At 34.8% G+C, this 18,228-nt stretch overlaps 1 protein-coding gene across 1 annotated transcript in view; it reads left to right on the top strand.

Annotated features, from left to right (window-relative positions):
* The window catches only part of LOC134839963 (uncharacterized), a 48,149-nt gene extending 30,663 nt beyond the window's left edge, over window positions 1–17,486 (top strand). The window contains exons 3-4 of the mRNA XM_063855595.1: window positions 17,116–17,289; window positions 17,458–17,486. Coding sequence (XP_063711665.1) covers window positions 17,116–17,289; window positions 17,458–17,486 — 203 coding nt within the window. The remainder of the gene's footprint in view (window positions 1–17,115; window positions 17,290–17,457) is intronic.
* The last annotated feature ends 742 nt before the right edge of the window (window positions 17,487–18,228 follow it).

Consider the following 18,228-nt stretch of genomic DNA (forward strand, 5'->3'; position numbering starts at 1 on the left):
AATAATTTACAACATTTCCCACTTTATTTAGATTGTCAAAATAATCATTATGAAGTTGATCTACTAGGAACATCAACTTTCAAACCAATCCCATATTCTCAATGGATAAAAAACAACACCCGCCTAAAAAAGACCATTTTCCACTAATTGAAAAAGAAGATTTAACTGATAAAATAAATTTATCAGGACCACAAACAAATGATTCAAAATACACAATAAATCAAGTTTTTGACCTCCACGACCCACTTGATACAATACCCTTATCTAAATTAGAAATCGAAAACATTTTTCTCCCCCCAACAGAAATAATTACAATTTCAACACTGAAACAATATCAAAACCTTGACCCAGTAATTCGACAACTGAAATCATGGCACAAATATAAAACTAAACCTATCAAAGCAGATTCAACCATTCTAGGAAACAAAACACTCCTCCGATACTTTCGCAAATTTAACAACACAACAATTAACGAAAATACAGACCTTTTAGAGTATAACCTGAATGAATCTACAGTTCCATGTCTCCCTTTAAGTATGATTCTTATAGCTTTTAATATTTCACATACACAAAATATTAAAGGACACTCTGGATCAGAAAAAACATATTCAAATTTTATACAAAACTTTTATTTCCCAAATGCACCAATTTGGATAAAAGTACTATGCAATGATTGTATAGTATGTCAATTAAATAAACCTTACCCAAATCAAAAACAAATAGCACAAAAACAAGATTTTAAAGGACAAAGCTTGTACTTTAACCATCGTATCTCATTTGATACCAAAGGACCAATTTCACCCTCATCCGAAGGAAACTCCTACATTATGGTAATTGTTGACGCATTTACACATTATGTAGCACTTAACCCAGTACCACATTGTAACGCTTATTACGCTTACACAACACTCTATGAACACTGGATAGCAAAATTCGGACTACCAGAAATTTTAGTTACAGACAACGGTACAGAATTCATAAATAATGAAATTATCACACTATGTCATTTATATAACATTAAACACAAACCACGTACATCTCATGCACCTTGGACAAACGGCTTAGTCGAAGGTATGAACCGTTCATTACAAGAATATCTTAGATGTATCATCAACGGAAATGATACAAAATATACCGAATGGTCAGCAGATGTAAAATTATTTCCCTTAGCATATAATTCACAAATAACGACAACTTTAGGAATGTCACCATACGAAATGGTTTTTAACCAAAAGCCACGCAAACCAATAATGTTTACAGCAAATTCTCATAAAAACGCACAAGGTTATTGTCAACCAAATAAAGACTCAATTTGTTATAACCTACCTTTACATACACACGATGAAGATCATTTTCATCACCCACAAATTCTTAAACTAGCCTCCGGTACACACACCGAATGGATTCTAAATAGAGATAAAAAACACAATGAAATTTATCAAAAAATAACAAAAAAGTTATTACAAAGACAAAACATTAATGAACAAATCAATTCACGTTTTACACCAGCCTCCGATTTAAAAATTGGAACATTTGTTTTAATACCTAATTTTAATACTCAAAAAGGAATTTCTAAAAAATTACAACCCCTTCGAAAAGGACCATACCAAATAATTGCAAAACCCACTGATGTCACATATAAAATTACCGACTCAAACAAAAAAGAAATCGTTCAACATCGAAACAACCTATTACCTTATTACCCAAAAGAATACGCACTCCGCGAATTAACTCAATTATATTCTTTCACAGGATTAAAAATCATTCAAAATGAACCACATCTAAAAAACACAGAACAAAATGATAACCCCACCGAAAATCAAAACACAAAACCAACCGCCACCAAAAACAATACACAAAACCATAAAGAATCTCCAAAACAAAGAAAAAATAGAAAAATGACCGAACAAATAATACCCCAAGAACAAATCGACAAATCAGAAAATAGAAAAACAACAAGACTCCGAAATCAACCACGTAAAAACTATAAAATTTTCATCCCCCAATCTAAAATTTTAAAGAAAGTGGAATTTCAAAAGTAATTTTAACATTTGCATCACTATCTTGAAACCTTCAAATCATTTTTCATTTACATTTTTCAAAATAACATGCTGAAAAGTACGCAATAATTTTAGTTCAAAATAGACCAATAGGATTCATCCAATCCGTCACTTTCTCTAACTCAAACTAAGACCAATTAGACGAATCATATAGAACTCCAGGCACATCTATAACTATAACTTTACGACCTCCAGGTCAAAAATAAGCAAACCACTCCAACTTGACAACTAAAATAAATATCACCATAATACCGTACCCCTCCCTTATCTAATAACCCAAAGATCAACAATATTTCCCCAACTCAGACCACGAATACCCCCAAAGCAAATTTGTTAACTTAGCCTAAAGTAACAAAATGAACATTTTAATTAGCCTAAAGTATAAAAATCTCACCATACCCCGGATCATTTGACAAACAAAAATAAAGAAAAAGACGACCTCCCAGTCACCATGAAAATTGCCCCCAACAATTTTTTACAAAACTCAACCCACTTGTCAAAAAACTAATAAATAATCCGACCACACTTGAAAATTGCCTCAAACAGCAAAAAATATTCGACCAAGAGATCATTTCTTAAATGCTCTTCTCTCAATCAGTTACTCAAATACTCATAAATCTTAAACATTTTTTTACAATACTTGAAACCTTTATAATATTTCTTTTTGATATACTTGAATCTTTTCTAATAATCCTAATCATTTTTTGTAACATTTTTTTAATTTTCTACACCATACTCGAACTATTCCTCCATCTTTCAAAAACCCTTGATTACATCCACAGGTACGATTCATATAACTTGTCTAAATGATACGAACAATTTTCAGTAGAACCGATATTTTTTTATTGTTTGTAATTTTCATAACATTTTTATCATCCCTCATTTTGACAATATGTAAATGTATAAAGAAAGCAATCTTCACATTTGCCCTAGCAACAATCCTCCTAATTCTTTTTTTGGAAGAATATTATAATAAACACAAAATTTCTCACTAAAGTAATAATTCAAAAAACTATCAAAAATTGCTACCCAACAGTCACAAAGTCAGTCTTCACCGACATCATCCCAAGATAACCAAACACCACCTTCAATTACTCAAAATCCTCAAACATCTACACGAATTTCTTTTCAAGACAATCCATACACTTTTGAAGAACGACATGCTCGTTTATCAGAACCACTAGAACCAGTTCAACGACAAGCACCTTTAAGCGAACCAACATATAACCTATACCCAACACTACCACAAGAACTAACTAGAATAAGAAATCCTAGTCAAAACCAAAATACAGTCGAAATAAATAGACAAATTATACATCCTCGACGAAACAGAAATTTTCAAACTCCCCGAGTTCACTTTGATATACCTCAATCCCCATCACAAAACACTCCAGAAAACACCATTGATACATTACCAGAAACCCCTACGATTCTTTCACAACGTAGCACCTCAAGCCTACCATCAGATTACTTAGGTTCAACACCAACATCTGAGCAAATACGTGAAAATCCTTTCAACCCCACAAACCAAACATCACGATTCCCATATTGGACTACACATTCATTTACACAAGGTGAACCAAATTTAGTCAATGACCCCATAGATATTTCTACGGATACAACAACATCCTCATCACTACCAGAAACATTATCACTACCATCAACACCATCAATAAGCCAGTTTTCACCACCACCCTTTAACTTAAATTTTCCAAATAATCTCGACGCCAGATATCGAGAACAATCATCAATAAATATTCCTTTAAGACTAGATTGGAATACATTTACAGCACCCCCACCATTATTTGGACAACATCACGAAAGTAACCGCCTTCATAACTGGGCACTTAATAGATTACAATATCGCCAAGATATTCACAACGATATCCGTGATCACAATATTCAAATACTCCAACAAAACAGTTTACAATTAAAGTTTGAAATCACAGTTAAGTTAAATAATATTACCCAACATCCCTACCCACTAAATCCACCTAACATAACAGCTCAATCACTACCACCACCGTTTATAACTACTGAAGTAATATACAAATACGACAGATATACCAAAAACACAATTGGCTACATTACATTTTATAATCCATACTCAGGATTATCATACACATGTATATTCTAAAATTATTAATTTTTCTCCAACTCCTTTTCCTAGTAATCTCAAATCAAAACATAAACCCTTCTCCTCGTACAGGACCACAAGATTTATTAGTAACACATTACGATTGTGAAGAAAATGAACAAAAAACACTACATAAATATGCAATAAATCAAGTATCACAATGTGAAACAGAACCACAAGCTATAGAAACCACAGATGTAATAGCAACACTCTATTCAAAAGCCCGAGCAACAACAGTTACAGGCTATAAATTCACAGCAACATTTTCCGAAAAGAAAGTACATTGTTCACAAGTCTCGAACGGAAACAAAAACCGACTTGACCATGAATCATTCTATCAAAGTAATATAGAACGTCTTTTACATCTCAATCCCGACGATTGTAAAAATGAATTACTTAGACTAAACATCACACGAAATAAAAACTCCCAAAGAAAGTTAGTTAATTTTCAAGTTTTTCCAGACTCTGTACATCAATCACAACTTGAAAGACACCAAGGACATATAAAACTAGACGAAAAATACCCGTATAACGGCGCACACGGACGATTAACCTATGACCTACACGATAAACATTGGATACCACACATTGGTATAAATGACCCATCAAACTGCAAAGCAGACACAAAAAATAAAGGATACCAAGAAATAATGTTTTTTGATTGGAAAATACAACTCGAAAAAATACAACTAACACGAGATTTATCAGATAATACAATGATCTATCAAGGAATCCGATTACCTTGTAAAAATGATCAAGGTTATTGCGACCCTACAACGAGAACACAAGCAACCATTGTTTGGTTCCCCGAAGATACATGTACAACATTTCAAGTAGCAAAAATACACGCTCGTATGATAAAATTTCACGAAAAATATTTTATACAATCAATTCCATATGAACAAGTCCATCCATCACGAAAACTAAGTTCAGATTTTAGAAACATAGACAATATAGAAAATAAATTGACACGTTTCCAAATATATCAAGAAACAGAACTTGCATGTAAATACAGGAATCCACTTCACAGAACACAATACTCTGAAATATTAGTTGAATACGAAAAAGGATTCGACATGACCACTGGAAAAGTAAAAATCGACCCATATGCCACAGGTCATCCTCTAAACGAAGGAACATCCTATATACCAGTTCATTTTGAAAAAAGCAACGGACAACCTGGTGGACATTTAAAACCCCATGACACCAGAAGCACACGCTTACAAGAATTATCACTAATGAATACTACATATTTCGGTAATATCCACTATGATATTCATTTAGATATGAAACTAGATTATACAATTAGCCGAATTTTTCAAGAAATGTCACTCTCCGAATTAGAAACACTACACCAACTATGCGAATTAGAACGAACACAAATATTACAATCACTTGCACTAGCAGTATTAAAAATACCCTATGCAGGATACTTATTATCTGGAAATAGATCAAATTTTTTAGACTACGAAGGAAACATCTTATGGTTTTATACTTGTACTAAAAAAGTATCACCACTATACGTTTTTGAAGATAAACGATGTTATAAAAGAATCCCTATCTTTTATAAGAATAAAGTACATTTCGTGGATACACTTTCACGAAGAACCTATTTCTGGGATACCGCAGTCCCATGTGGATCAGAAAACAGCCACAATGTAGTACAACTAAACCCTGATGAAAATAAATATTATCTTCTCACTCCATATCCCACATTAATGCAATCACTCAAAAAATTTTCACCAGAAAGCATTCGCGCTATTGCTCGAAACCCAAATATAGACTTACAATCAATAGGAATCTATTCAAAATCAGATATTCAACATCACATTAGAACACAACAATTCCAAGAATTATTAACACAAATGGACACTATACAAAATACAAAGACAATCAATAGACCAAAATTTACGCAAACTTGCAGAAACCGCAGGATTTGCCGATATCTACACGCAAGACTATAGCGGATATTTTAAAGACATTAAAGATTACATATATCTAAACGGTGAAAAATACCGTCCCCAAGATATATCACCAATTAACATTTTTAGCTTTGTTACACTCAAAAATGAGATCCTCGATTTTCTAGGATGGCCCTACTACATCTTAGAAAAATTGACTATTTTATACGCAATGTTTAACTTTATTGGATTTCTTTTCTCACTTTTAAAAGGAATCTACAACACATGTGCTATACACACACAAGTCAATCGACAAGCAAGTGTAGCACGCATACTCTTTGCAGGATTTTTTGGAATCTTTTCTACATCTATAAACAAAATTCTTTTAGACGCACAAATAAAAGAATATAACACAAAAATAGCAACACGACAAAATACATACGACGAAGAACATAACAATGTAGACATAACGCCAACGGCACCACAATTACCACCCCTACCAAATAACCATCCACTATCCCTAGTCCCACGAAATTTTCGAAATTTAGCCATCACACATAATCCAAATTTTCGACTCACCACATCACAAAGTCCCATCCAACATATAATGACACACCAGTCACAAGATGATAATACTTATGAACAAATTATTGAACAACCCCATACCACCGCTTTTCAGTCTCAAAATAATCATTTTTTTAGCCCACGGAGAGCCGCCAACTTGGATCACTACACCGATCAAATTCCCACCCAACCAATCTTACCTCTCCAATCCCAATAATACCACTTTTTGCTTTTCCGCCACCCGACTTTTCACCTAGTAATGTAACATCAGGCATGAATTCCGACACTAATTCACACATCTCAGTTTTATATTCCATCTCACAACTCAATAACCCAAATATTGAAACCCCCGATGAATTCGCCGACTCAGAACCATCCCCATCCAATAATTTTCATAACTCTTCTAAATTTTCTCAACCCCCTTTTCAACCCATATTATCCAATGACCCTGACCCAATCACTCCCACACCCTCTTATGCTTCCCAAGTTACCCCAACCTACTCCTCATACCATTCTGACCAATCATCTCATTCTCCAGACACCCCCCGAATCTCCCCAGAGTTAGATAATTTTATTACCCTCCAACAACAACCCTACCACCTTAATACCCCAACCATAAACCAAATCTCCTCCACTATAAATTCATCCAACCCCCCTACCCCTACACCCTCTTCAAATTATACTGAATCATTAGCACCATCATCCACATCAACTGAATCTTCACTCAACACTAATAGAGCTTACCGCACTTTTAAAAGAAAGTTCCCCAACCATCCTTTCCCAGCAAAACCAGGAACAGCCCGTGAATACATCAACCACCCCAAGCATACTAATACAAAAGAATTTTTAGCCATCACCTTACCCTCATTCCCACAATACACCTTAAACACCCCCCACGACACTAACGAAACACGCAACTTTGTAGATGAATACGTTTTAATGCCCACTCTCTCTTGGACCTCATATTATCATTTTACTAACCCTCTTTGCTTACCTTTATCTAACACTCACATCGATATAGAGCGAAATACGGACATGCTATATCGACTCACTACACCACTAACCGCTAGACAATTTACTTACGTTGGATATAAAAAATCACTAAAAACACACACTGCACCTAGAGCTAACGAATATACACTCGAATACTATGATCACAACATCATCAGAGCTAACCAAGATCAATTCTTAGACGACGATCGCTTCGCTAATCCACAAATTACCGAGAAATTTTTCATCAAGACACCATATATATTTACACTAAACATCTTCGACCGAAAGTTTGATCACATTATTTCAGAAGCACTAACAGACACACAAGCATACGAAAGTTTTAAAGAACGCTTCCAAATATTTTCACTAACCTTTCATTTCCTTGCACCACACGAAAGAGATTTACACTGCTCACACGATATTATGTTGCGCACTAAACAAACCCACACATATAGTTATTATCGCTTCATCCAAAATCACTTTGACCTACACACACCCTCTAGACAACCACACCATCGTTTTCAATTCATTAATTCCAAATACACTTCACCATTTTTCCTAAATTTCACATATTGTATTAAAGACACTAACCTCCATGGTATTCTTCGTAATTATGACCCCATAACCCAAATGTACATCTTCTGTCCCATCACCAAGACCTTCAACGCCGAAGAATCCCGACCCTTCCTTATCCCGCACGAGTTTGTACAACCTATAGAAATCCCAATTTTAGAATTCATCCACAACACTAAATTCAATCACAAATTATATAATCTGATCCAAAACACACCTTATGAGTTTGCAGTTGGCACTGAAGAACTAACCACTATTAAGGCACTTCAATTGCTTTGGCCACTGCTTCAGACTAAAAATATCATCCGCATTCTAGCTAAACTACTAACAACTTCAGAACTAATTCACGACATCTTCCCCCACGGTTTTTTCCCCGACGACTAACAGGTAAGTATGAATTAAGTAAATATTACTAACTAATTACAGTATTAAAAACTCACCATTCTTTATTCATGTTTTCCTTAGATTTTTAGCTTTCATCCGACAATCACCTACAAAAACCACAAAAGAAACAATAAAAATTACAATTTTCATCAAACAATTTTAAAATTCTATTAATCTCTTACACTTATAAATTTCTAAATTTAATATCAATGCAGTAAATTCATCTATAATATTTTCCCCCAAAGCAGTAAATCTAATTATGATGAAAATTTGTATCTTAATATTCCCCCATGACTAGCAGTAAATTTCTAAATTCTATGTAGTAAATTAAATAAATGCAAATGCAGTACTAACCTTTTGATATTTTCATTTATTCGCACAGAAATTCTATCCACACTCGCACAGCTCGCCCACGAAGAATTGTTTAAAATAATGAATTTCAGTTTCAAGTTTTCACACTCAACAACTCTAACATAAAATAACATGTTTCAAATTTTCCTTTAACCCGGTTGGAAAGGAATCATATACTAAACAAAACTAACCAACGCAGCTTACTAAATACCACAAATCATAGAATAACAGCATGACTAAGAAAAGGAAACCAACGGTACCCAAACCGGATTAACCCAGTTTAAAACTGGATAATTTATTCTTTTGAAGACTATTATAAAGTCTAAGAAAGAAATAATAAAACACAAAAAAGTCGAAAGACAAACCCATACCACAAACAATTTGATTTTTGGAAAAAGGACATAACCAACAAGACATAAGAAAAACCACAACAAACCCAACATAAAACGTTGTCACATAACAGGACCCCTCACAAAAACCGCATGAAATCATACTCCCACTCCTGGCCTAACCCACCAGGAAGGACGTCCTGAGCATGCTCTATAGCCGGCCTAACCCACCGCGCTACATCCACGCTTTGTGACCACACCTCTATTTTTAATAAGAGCTACTCAAGGGTGAGTAACTCTTCAAAATAACCGAACTAAAACAAAAAGCTTTTGTGAAAACAACTAACTAAAATCATTATTAAAAAATATTAAACTAATAAAAGTTTTATAAAATGTAAAATCACATGATGCAATATATAGATCAGAATACAACACCAAGGACGAACATCAAAAGACAAGACGACCCCACTACACTCGAGAGAGAATGACCAACTACAATCGATATGCCGCTCACAATCACAACTCAAAGGATTTAGAGTACGACTTGACCTCGCAGAAAAGGACTTCATTGAACTAGACCAATGACCACCTCGATGTTCAAGTATACGTACAGATCCGAGTAACCAGGCATCCCCTCCACGCACAATCTCCACGCCATTCCCAAGCTAGATCAGACACAAAAGAAGTTCTCCACGAAGAACAGAAAAACCTGACATAGCCAACCATTCTGAAATCAGATTTGAGGTTGTTGCGAAGACTTAGTCGTTGTCACAAGAAGAACACAACGCCTTATGTCTCTAACTCCAGCTTCCTGGAACTTCCCTAACAAAAGAGGAAACGGAAGAAAATTATGATGTTCGCCAAAAACAAACGTCCATCATCCATCCTTCGAATTGCAGAAGAACTATTCTAAAAAACTCTGTAAAACCCGGATGGGTGGAACCTGATCTAAACTATATTTTATGATTGGATAAATTAAATGTTTTACCAATGTAAAGTATTTAATATTAACCAATCATGATCCATCTAACTAACAACCCACTTATTTGTAAGTGCTGAAGTTACTTGTAATTTCAGCACCAGAGAGATTTGAATTTAACTTAGAAATTAGTTGGACTCTCCCGAGCACTTCAGCAGCCGCAATAGACCAGTATACCCTAGATCTATTGAGCCTAGCAGAGACTAGTTAAACAACCTGAGACTAGATAGTATAAGAGTAAGATTAGGATCGGTATTAGACTAAGAAGTTGCACGAATCTATCCGGCCGAAAATAAGATAGCGTGACGAGCAGACGGTGTACCCTATCCGAAATTACTCTATGAGTTAACCAACTCGGATATAACTCACTATTTGAATATATTAAATTGATATATTAAAAATTCCATCTTTAATTGATGCGATGTTCTAGCTCTCTACTTCGAGTAGAGAGCTAGAACATCGCATTAATTAAACCTTGAATTTTTGAGCACTTTAATTCAGAAAATAATTCATCGCCTCCGCAATAATAAGATTCATATTTATCTTCAAAATTCATAGTTTGTTGCTTTATAATTAAATACTCTGTATTTCTGAGTCAACATTTATTCGGTTCACTTTTTCAAAAAAATCGATCAGCTCCCTTTTCTGAAAAGATTTCAAAATGCATCTAGTATTGATATCTCAAATATCTTACTCATAGGTATATAGTTTATCAGGCGCTCATAGGTATATTTCAAGTTTTTTTCATTTTTCGGATTGCTGAAAACTGACAATCACGTCTGTTAAAAATCCAACCACTCGGGGTAACTACTAAAGGTTGTTTAGACCACTGGTATAACTTTGACTAACTAGATTTAAAAAGTAAAGAGAAATATATTAATTCAAAGCATATTTTTTCATTTCAACTTGAAAATTGTCACAAAGTCCAATTGTCTTCGAATAGACACAAAAACAGCCTCAAGTCAAAAAAACTTTACATCTGTGATACTGATTGGTAGCCATATAACATTTAAACTCCAATGTCCCTTCACCCCATGGGCGACGGAAGTTTGAAACAAAAAGAAGACAATGAAGAAAAGCACCAAGGGCTTTATGAGTGACGTGTATTTATGTACTTAGAGCTGAGTTTATCTACCTAAGATTTACAGGCTACTTACAATTCATACATCTACAGAGAAAAACTACAAAATAAATTTATTTCAATTGGAAGATTTAAGATATTTTGAGTTGAAACTGTAAGAAGTAAACTGAATCTCAGCTGAAAATTGGGAGGGTTCTCTATCGGTTGAAATAAACAACAATGTAAAATCGTTTCAATGTGAAAAAATTTGACAAATCAAAAATTTCTATGCTGTGTTGCAATCAACGCTTTTTTGTTAAATTTCTCTTGATTCATCTCTTCCATTTCTGATGAAAACGAGGGCTTTATTATGGGAAGTCTGACTGATTGGAGTCAATAGATCTGAAGGAAAAGTAATTGTGTAAGGGCCTAGCTGGGCTTTGTCTGGAGTCTTTTTTATTTGTATCACTTCGACCTCTGGTTCCTCTTCTAAAACTAAAACGACTTCTTCTGTCGACGAAACCCTGCCAATAAAGCGTCTTTCTCCAAAAAAAAAACTTAGGTGTTTCCTTTTATCTTCGTGGTCTAGAGAAGCTCCCTGAAGGGCTATAAGTGCTGGTGATTGTCTGGGAAACTTCGGAGAACTATACAATGATATAGGGTCTGCCGCTGAGCGGTTTGATTTTGTTCTCTGAGTTCCGAGAATCGATTGTTCGTCCAAAGTTGAATGACGAGAAGAAAAAGAATAAAAGGAATTTTTAGACTTGAATTTTTGGTAATCGGAGTACCCAATAAACCAAACCCACTGCACTTTACTCGCATGAAACCTTATCCCATTGTCCGAATGAAGTCTAATGAAAATGACACGCCTAATGGGTAGCTGAGATAGCTTTTAGTCAAGATATGCTATCTAGTCCTCCTCTTTTTTGGCAATTGTATTTTTTTCAAACCTTCGCAGTTGGAGGATCCCGCAAGCCCAGAGTCCTGTCTTCTTTAGGCGAGTTTTTTTTCGACTTGCCTGCTAAACTATACTTATCAACCATTGCTTCATTTTTACTGTCAAATTTTATCGTGGTCGCGATTTTTTCGGCTCAAGGCTGAATCCGATTTCTGGAAAACGTGTCTATTATCGAAAGTTACTGTGAGATCAGTATCGTTTTCAGTTTGGTAATTTTCCGCCCAGTCTTGTGCTCATGCGGTTGACATGATTGACTTCCTTTTATCTATATCAATTGGGTGTGAGTACCCAATTTATCTATATCAACTAGGTTTTTCCAATAGGTGTGGAGTGGTCTGCTTATCGCTTTTTGCGCAATGTGCATCCCATCGACAGCTGTTTTGGATATCAAAATTTCTAAGAAATCCTGTTGATTAAGTTTCTAAGTAATCCTGTTGATGAGTTCAAAAACGATTAATTTTGCTAAAAGACGTTGATATTAATTTAGCTTTTACTGTGTAAATAGGTCAACTTACCACTCCAATGAATCTATGATCCACCACTGTACATAAATTAGATTATCAATGTTGTTCTCGCAGAAATATTTGAAATCTTTTACTTAAGATAAAAACACGAACAGTAGTCCATTCTAATCGATTGTGCAAATCCGTGAACAATACAATAGTGTTTTTTCAAAAGTGAAGGAGCTTGTTTCGACGTTTTATTCAACATATTCGGTAAAAAAAACTTTTGAAAATAGATTAAAACAACACAAAATGTGATTGATTCCGTTCTGTTTTTTTGGGCGGGCCCGCAAAATCAAAACTAGTCTTTTTATTTGCTTTCTTAGTTTCTGTCGAAATCTGCGTACTTAAAGTCTCACAGAATACGATCAGATTCTCACCATCTTAATTGCACACCGTGGTGGTATAACTCCTTCTATAGATGAGACCACTAAAACGTTTTTGCGATAGACTACGTGCCAAAAGGTCGTGAATATGTCTCGTGAAGAAGGACATTGAATGGGGATTGAAGGGCATCGGTTACAACAAGTTTGTTGTCCTTGAACAGCAATCAATCAACTGTGTGCATATCCCGCTGGAACGTCTTGATATATGACCCCAATTTGTCTAGCGACTTTCCCCACACTTCCGGTTTTCTAATTCCTTCAAGATCTTGTCGTCGCTTGTCATCATGTTTATCACTTTTTGCGATCAGAGGGCAGTAAATGAGGCTGTTGGTGACGTCAGTAAATTTATTTTGGCTCCTTATTTGTATTTATTTGTTGGTAGAATTGGGTTATTTTGTTTTTTATAAATTTTTTTGCGACCCCTGGTTTGTGATTTTTCAGAATTGGAGTTTATTTGGAAGAAAATGTTTGCTCGGTTTTGTCCGTAAAACTGTTTGCGTGTTTTTTAGTGAAATTGAAGATGAAAAACATAGATTAGTTTTACACTTGTCGGTTAAGAAAAATATTTTTTGGAAGAACCGAAAGGTGATAACTGTTGTGCAAACTTACGAGCTAGTGTGAATTGAATTGCAAATTAAATTGAAAATGTGTATGTGTACAACCGATATTTTCCGCTATCTCGTTCATCCCAAAATGTTCCGGGTGTGTCCAGTGGTGTAGAGCCAAGAAGGAAGAATGAAGGGCTGCTGGTACCACTAGATTTTTGTCATTGAAGCTGTCAATCTTCTCTGTGTAGATCTTGTCGGAAAGATTTCATGTAATCCTGTAAATTAACTATTTGTTTTCCATTTTTCACTGCAGTTTACGTTTTCAGATTTTTTCATTTCAGTTTTTTTAAGCGTTGGCAATTAACTTACTTCATTCGAGCAGCGGTTTGTAAACAAAATTGGGGAAGATGGTCATTTTCAATCTGCTTTGAAGTTGTTGACTATTTTTTGGTTCCTTTTGACCTCTTATTGTCATAAATTTTTGATTCAGTTCAATTTTTTCAGAGCTTATACCATATTTGAGTGTTAGAAACAAATTGACAGGTATTAAGTATCTTTTTTTCAAATGGGTTCATATCTAGGTACATTTTAGAAAAAAAATGCGGAAAAAAAGAGAATATAACACTTATCAGATAAAACATTTCTACTAAAATTAAATTTTTTCAGATCTAAATGCGACGGCTTGTGCAGAACTCTGCGAAGACTTGTGCAGAATGCAACAGCTTGTGCAGAATTCTGAGCGAGAAATTTTTGAGTAAGAAGTTCGAATTTTGTCAGGAATGTACATAAAATTAATTGCAAAAAGCGACAGGCGAGTTTTTACTAGTTTTTTATAATTTCTGTTTGACAGGTGTATAACATCAAAATGATTAATTTACTGTGCACTTTTTTGCGTCCGATAAGTTTTCTATGTGCAACTCGTTGTGGTTCTAGTTCTTTTTTCTTACAAACTTCATTCATAAGTGGATATTCGGCAATCTTTTTGATTGTTGCAAGTACAAATTTGTTGTCAAATCTTGAAATAAAGAAATTCTTCAAAGTATAACAAAAAGTCCAATTTTTCGTGACGCATTTCAAAAGTGAAGGGAGTTAATTTAAAAACTCACCGGTCAACCTACTGTGCATGGTTTTTTTCTTCGGGTATTTGGCGTTAAACTCCGTTCAAAGAGGTTGATGGTCTTCTTTTTAATTCAAATCCCGAGTCATAAAGATTTTTTTTTTCGTTGCCCACACAGCCCCTAGGAGTTCTAGTTCAATTGCAGAAAAAGTCATTTTTTGGTGTTTGAAATTATAGAAGAGGATATGATAGTGATCCGCGACGCGTCGTCTCACCGCTCAAGCGTAACTCCTAGTCCTTTATTTAAGCGGCGGTCTTTCACCTTCATATTATTTTCATGTCAAAATGACTTGTTTCAAGGAAATTTAGAAATCAAATTTTTTTTGATTGAGATTCATTTCAATGACACAAAGACTTTTTGTTCAGGAACGGGTTTAATGGGAAAAGAAGGATGATAGTTTTGGGACGTATATTATGAAATTATTCTTTGAACAGAAAATAAGTCGTATTTCTGAGATGTTTTTTTCCTGGTTAGGGAAGTTACTCATGACATCTGCCTTTTGAATCATAAACTTTACTCCGTTTTCTGAGATTTCAAATCACAACCATTCAACTTCTTTTGGAGAAACGCAATTTTTTCTCAATTTACCATCGTGTGCTTATTTTTTACGACTTCTAGTTTTTTTCAAAAAAACTGCCGTATTTCGTCAAGTGATCTTTTTGAGACAACTAAAACTTGTTCGAGAAAAATCTGTAAAAAAATGGTTTTTGACAAAAATTTTGCCTCCTACTATGCTAAAATTACTTTTTTTTACTTGCTTTTTTGCATTAATTTGTTTGATTGTGAGCGTTTGTCAGATTGAAACTATTAAACCATACGTCTCTCATTTTACGTTTGAGAGTTGAAGGGCGAAGTTATTGATTGATTCATGGATGCTTCGGATTTTTCAATAACTCTCACAGAACCATTTACCTGTGTCAAATCTAAAGTTAAATTGTGCGACCCGTTCTTTTTTCTTATTATAAAATTGAGCAAACAAAACTATCTTTGTTCCAATTGTTCATTTCTTATTTACAGTTGCATCGTTTCCCAATTTAAAATATTTTGGTTGTTTTTCGTTTCCCGTCCGTCCTCGTCAGAGATTTTTTACTCCTTCAAAGTTTTCTGCATCTTCAGTCTTTCGTTCCGATGTAATATTTGAACAGTTCTGAGTTTTTTCACCTCTTCTTAAGTACTTACAGTCCATTTGTTTGATTTCAACATACACAATCTTCTTAAAACTCTTTTTCGTTTCCAGGCGTCATACACAATAATTTTCGCCGACTATGCCTTCAGTTGACCTTTGATAACCATTTCCAAATTTCATGAAGGAGTTTGTCTTATTTGTGTTCCAGCTAGTTTTTCTTTTTTTTCACAAACTAAGTTTTGCACTTTACAATTTGTACTCGATTGCGCTATGTTCGTAAGTTTAAAATGTCCCTTTTTGCTAATTATAGCTTAATTTAGAGTGTCTGCTAGTATCAGTGTTTCTGACAGAAGTCTCCGTTGGAGATCAAAATTTCTCTATATTTAAACTGAAGATGTCGCGTATCCAATCTAGTTCAGATGATTCTTCTATGTCTATTTTTGGTTAAATTTGAAAGCGCTCGCAATACGGTTCACACACTTTTTTGCTTGCGGCCTAGCAAGTTGTAAAGCTTGCAGGTGATATTCGACCGTTTAAAAAATGCGGATGCCAAAAGGTCGAAAATTTCTTCAAATTAGACTGAGAGTACTTTTCACCAGGTTTTTTTTTGGAAAAACAATGTTCCGCTTTCAAAGCCCAGGGCCATATATAAGATGGATTTATTTTTTTGTCTGCAAGGTATCGGTCTTTTCATGCCTCTTCATTTCCATTTCTCCTTTGTAATTCTCTTCTCTTCTGCAATCTCGTATGTTCGCATCGGTTCTTAATTTTTGGTCTCTCTTGGACAGAGGAGAAACAAAACTCTCAAAGCAAAAACTCTCCGCAGGCTCGAATCAGTTGACTGCAAAATAATAAAGATTGTTAATAACACTGTGATAAATAGTTTTAAATAAGTAGAGTTTAAATAAGTAGAGTTTTATAAAAAAAAACATATACTTATTGTAATTATATATATATAATTGAAATAAAACCGTATCTGTTCCTTTTAGCTTGCAAAGCGTCACGAAATCCGATGGATTTCGAATAGACACACAATTGGCAGGTATCTGTTTAAGAACCGAAAGTCAAAATGATCCAACTAAAAACACAAGTTATAACATTAAATGTGTACTGATATGAATATATGAAATAGATAGGAATTTTAGGCGTGGAAACGGGCAGTAAAGCCTACATGTACGTGACCCACTTCCTGGTGGGTTCGGCGACCTGTGTGGTGATGGGTGTGTCCTACTGTAACATCTGGGTCACAGTGAAGAAACAAGCCAAAGCCAGGGCAGCCCAGATTGAAGCGGAAGGAGGAGGAGGAGGAGGAGCCGCAGGTGATATGAGTGACGCCATATTTCTTAAAATTTTTCAAGTACTTTTGGACAGTATCCAATTAGTATTTAGTTCACTATAGAAGAGGTCAGAGCTCATTTAACGAAACACACAAAAATAGTGGCACCCAGCCAATAATTCTGAATGTTTTGAAAGCCTTTACATTTCAGTTCGAAAATCAAATAGATTTCACGACTAGCAACGCAGCAAAATTTGGGTTAAATAAAATTTTACAAAAAAGTTTCAACACTATTATTTCGAGAGCTCAGGGGCGGGCTGGGGGAGACGCCCTTTCCTCAGGGATTAGACCCCATGCCGACCCAAAGGACCCCCCTCTGTACTATTTTGAGATATTCATTTTTAGCTGGCCTTAAAATTTTTCTGAAGGCGCCTTCAAAAAAGGCCCTTTTGAGAGGGGATCACGCAGCACAAAAATAAAGATTTTTTTTCCTCAAAAGTTTTCAAAAAGTGCCTAAAAACGCCTTTTTTGGCCTTTTTTCAAAATCGTCGGCGCAGAACATTTGATCAAAATAGGGTCTTTATAGTGATTTGGTAAAGCGCAGAAAATCAATTTGGTCGACCTAAAAAGAGATAATTAGGACCTAATTAAATTCTAGATCCGCCCCTGCGAGAGTTCAGCTCAGTCAGGAGAATAAACCACATTGAAAACAAACTTTTTGTCATTTTTCTGAAATTCAAAAAACTGAACTTTTTTACATTACTTTCAATGGTTTGAAATTACGTTTGGATTGATTTTTTTATAATGGTTTCAACCAAATTGTCAGCGCCTTATTTGGTTGGATTGGGTCTTGATGTAGCAAAATTATACACAAATCCAATAACTAAGAACAAATGAGCAACTTATGACCTTATTTGATGTCTTAATAGTCCATTAAAACAGCCAGCTCGTGCAGTCACAACAAAAAAAAAGAGTCTCAGTA

Source organism: Symsagittifera roscoffensis, chromosome 1 (genome assembly GCF_963678635.1).
Source record: "Symsagittifera roscoffensis chromosome 1, txSymRosc1.1, whole genome shotgun sequence".
NCBI classification, from domain to species: domain Eukaryota; kingdom Metazoa; phylum Xenacoelomorpha; order Acoela; family Convolutidae; genus Symsagittifera; species Symsagittifera roscoffensis.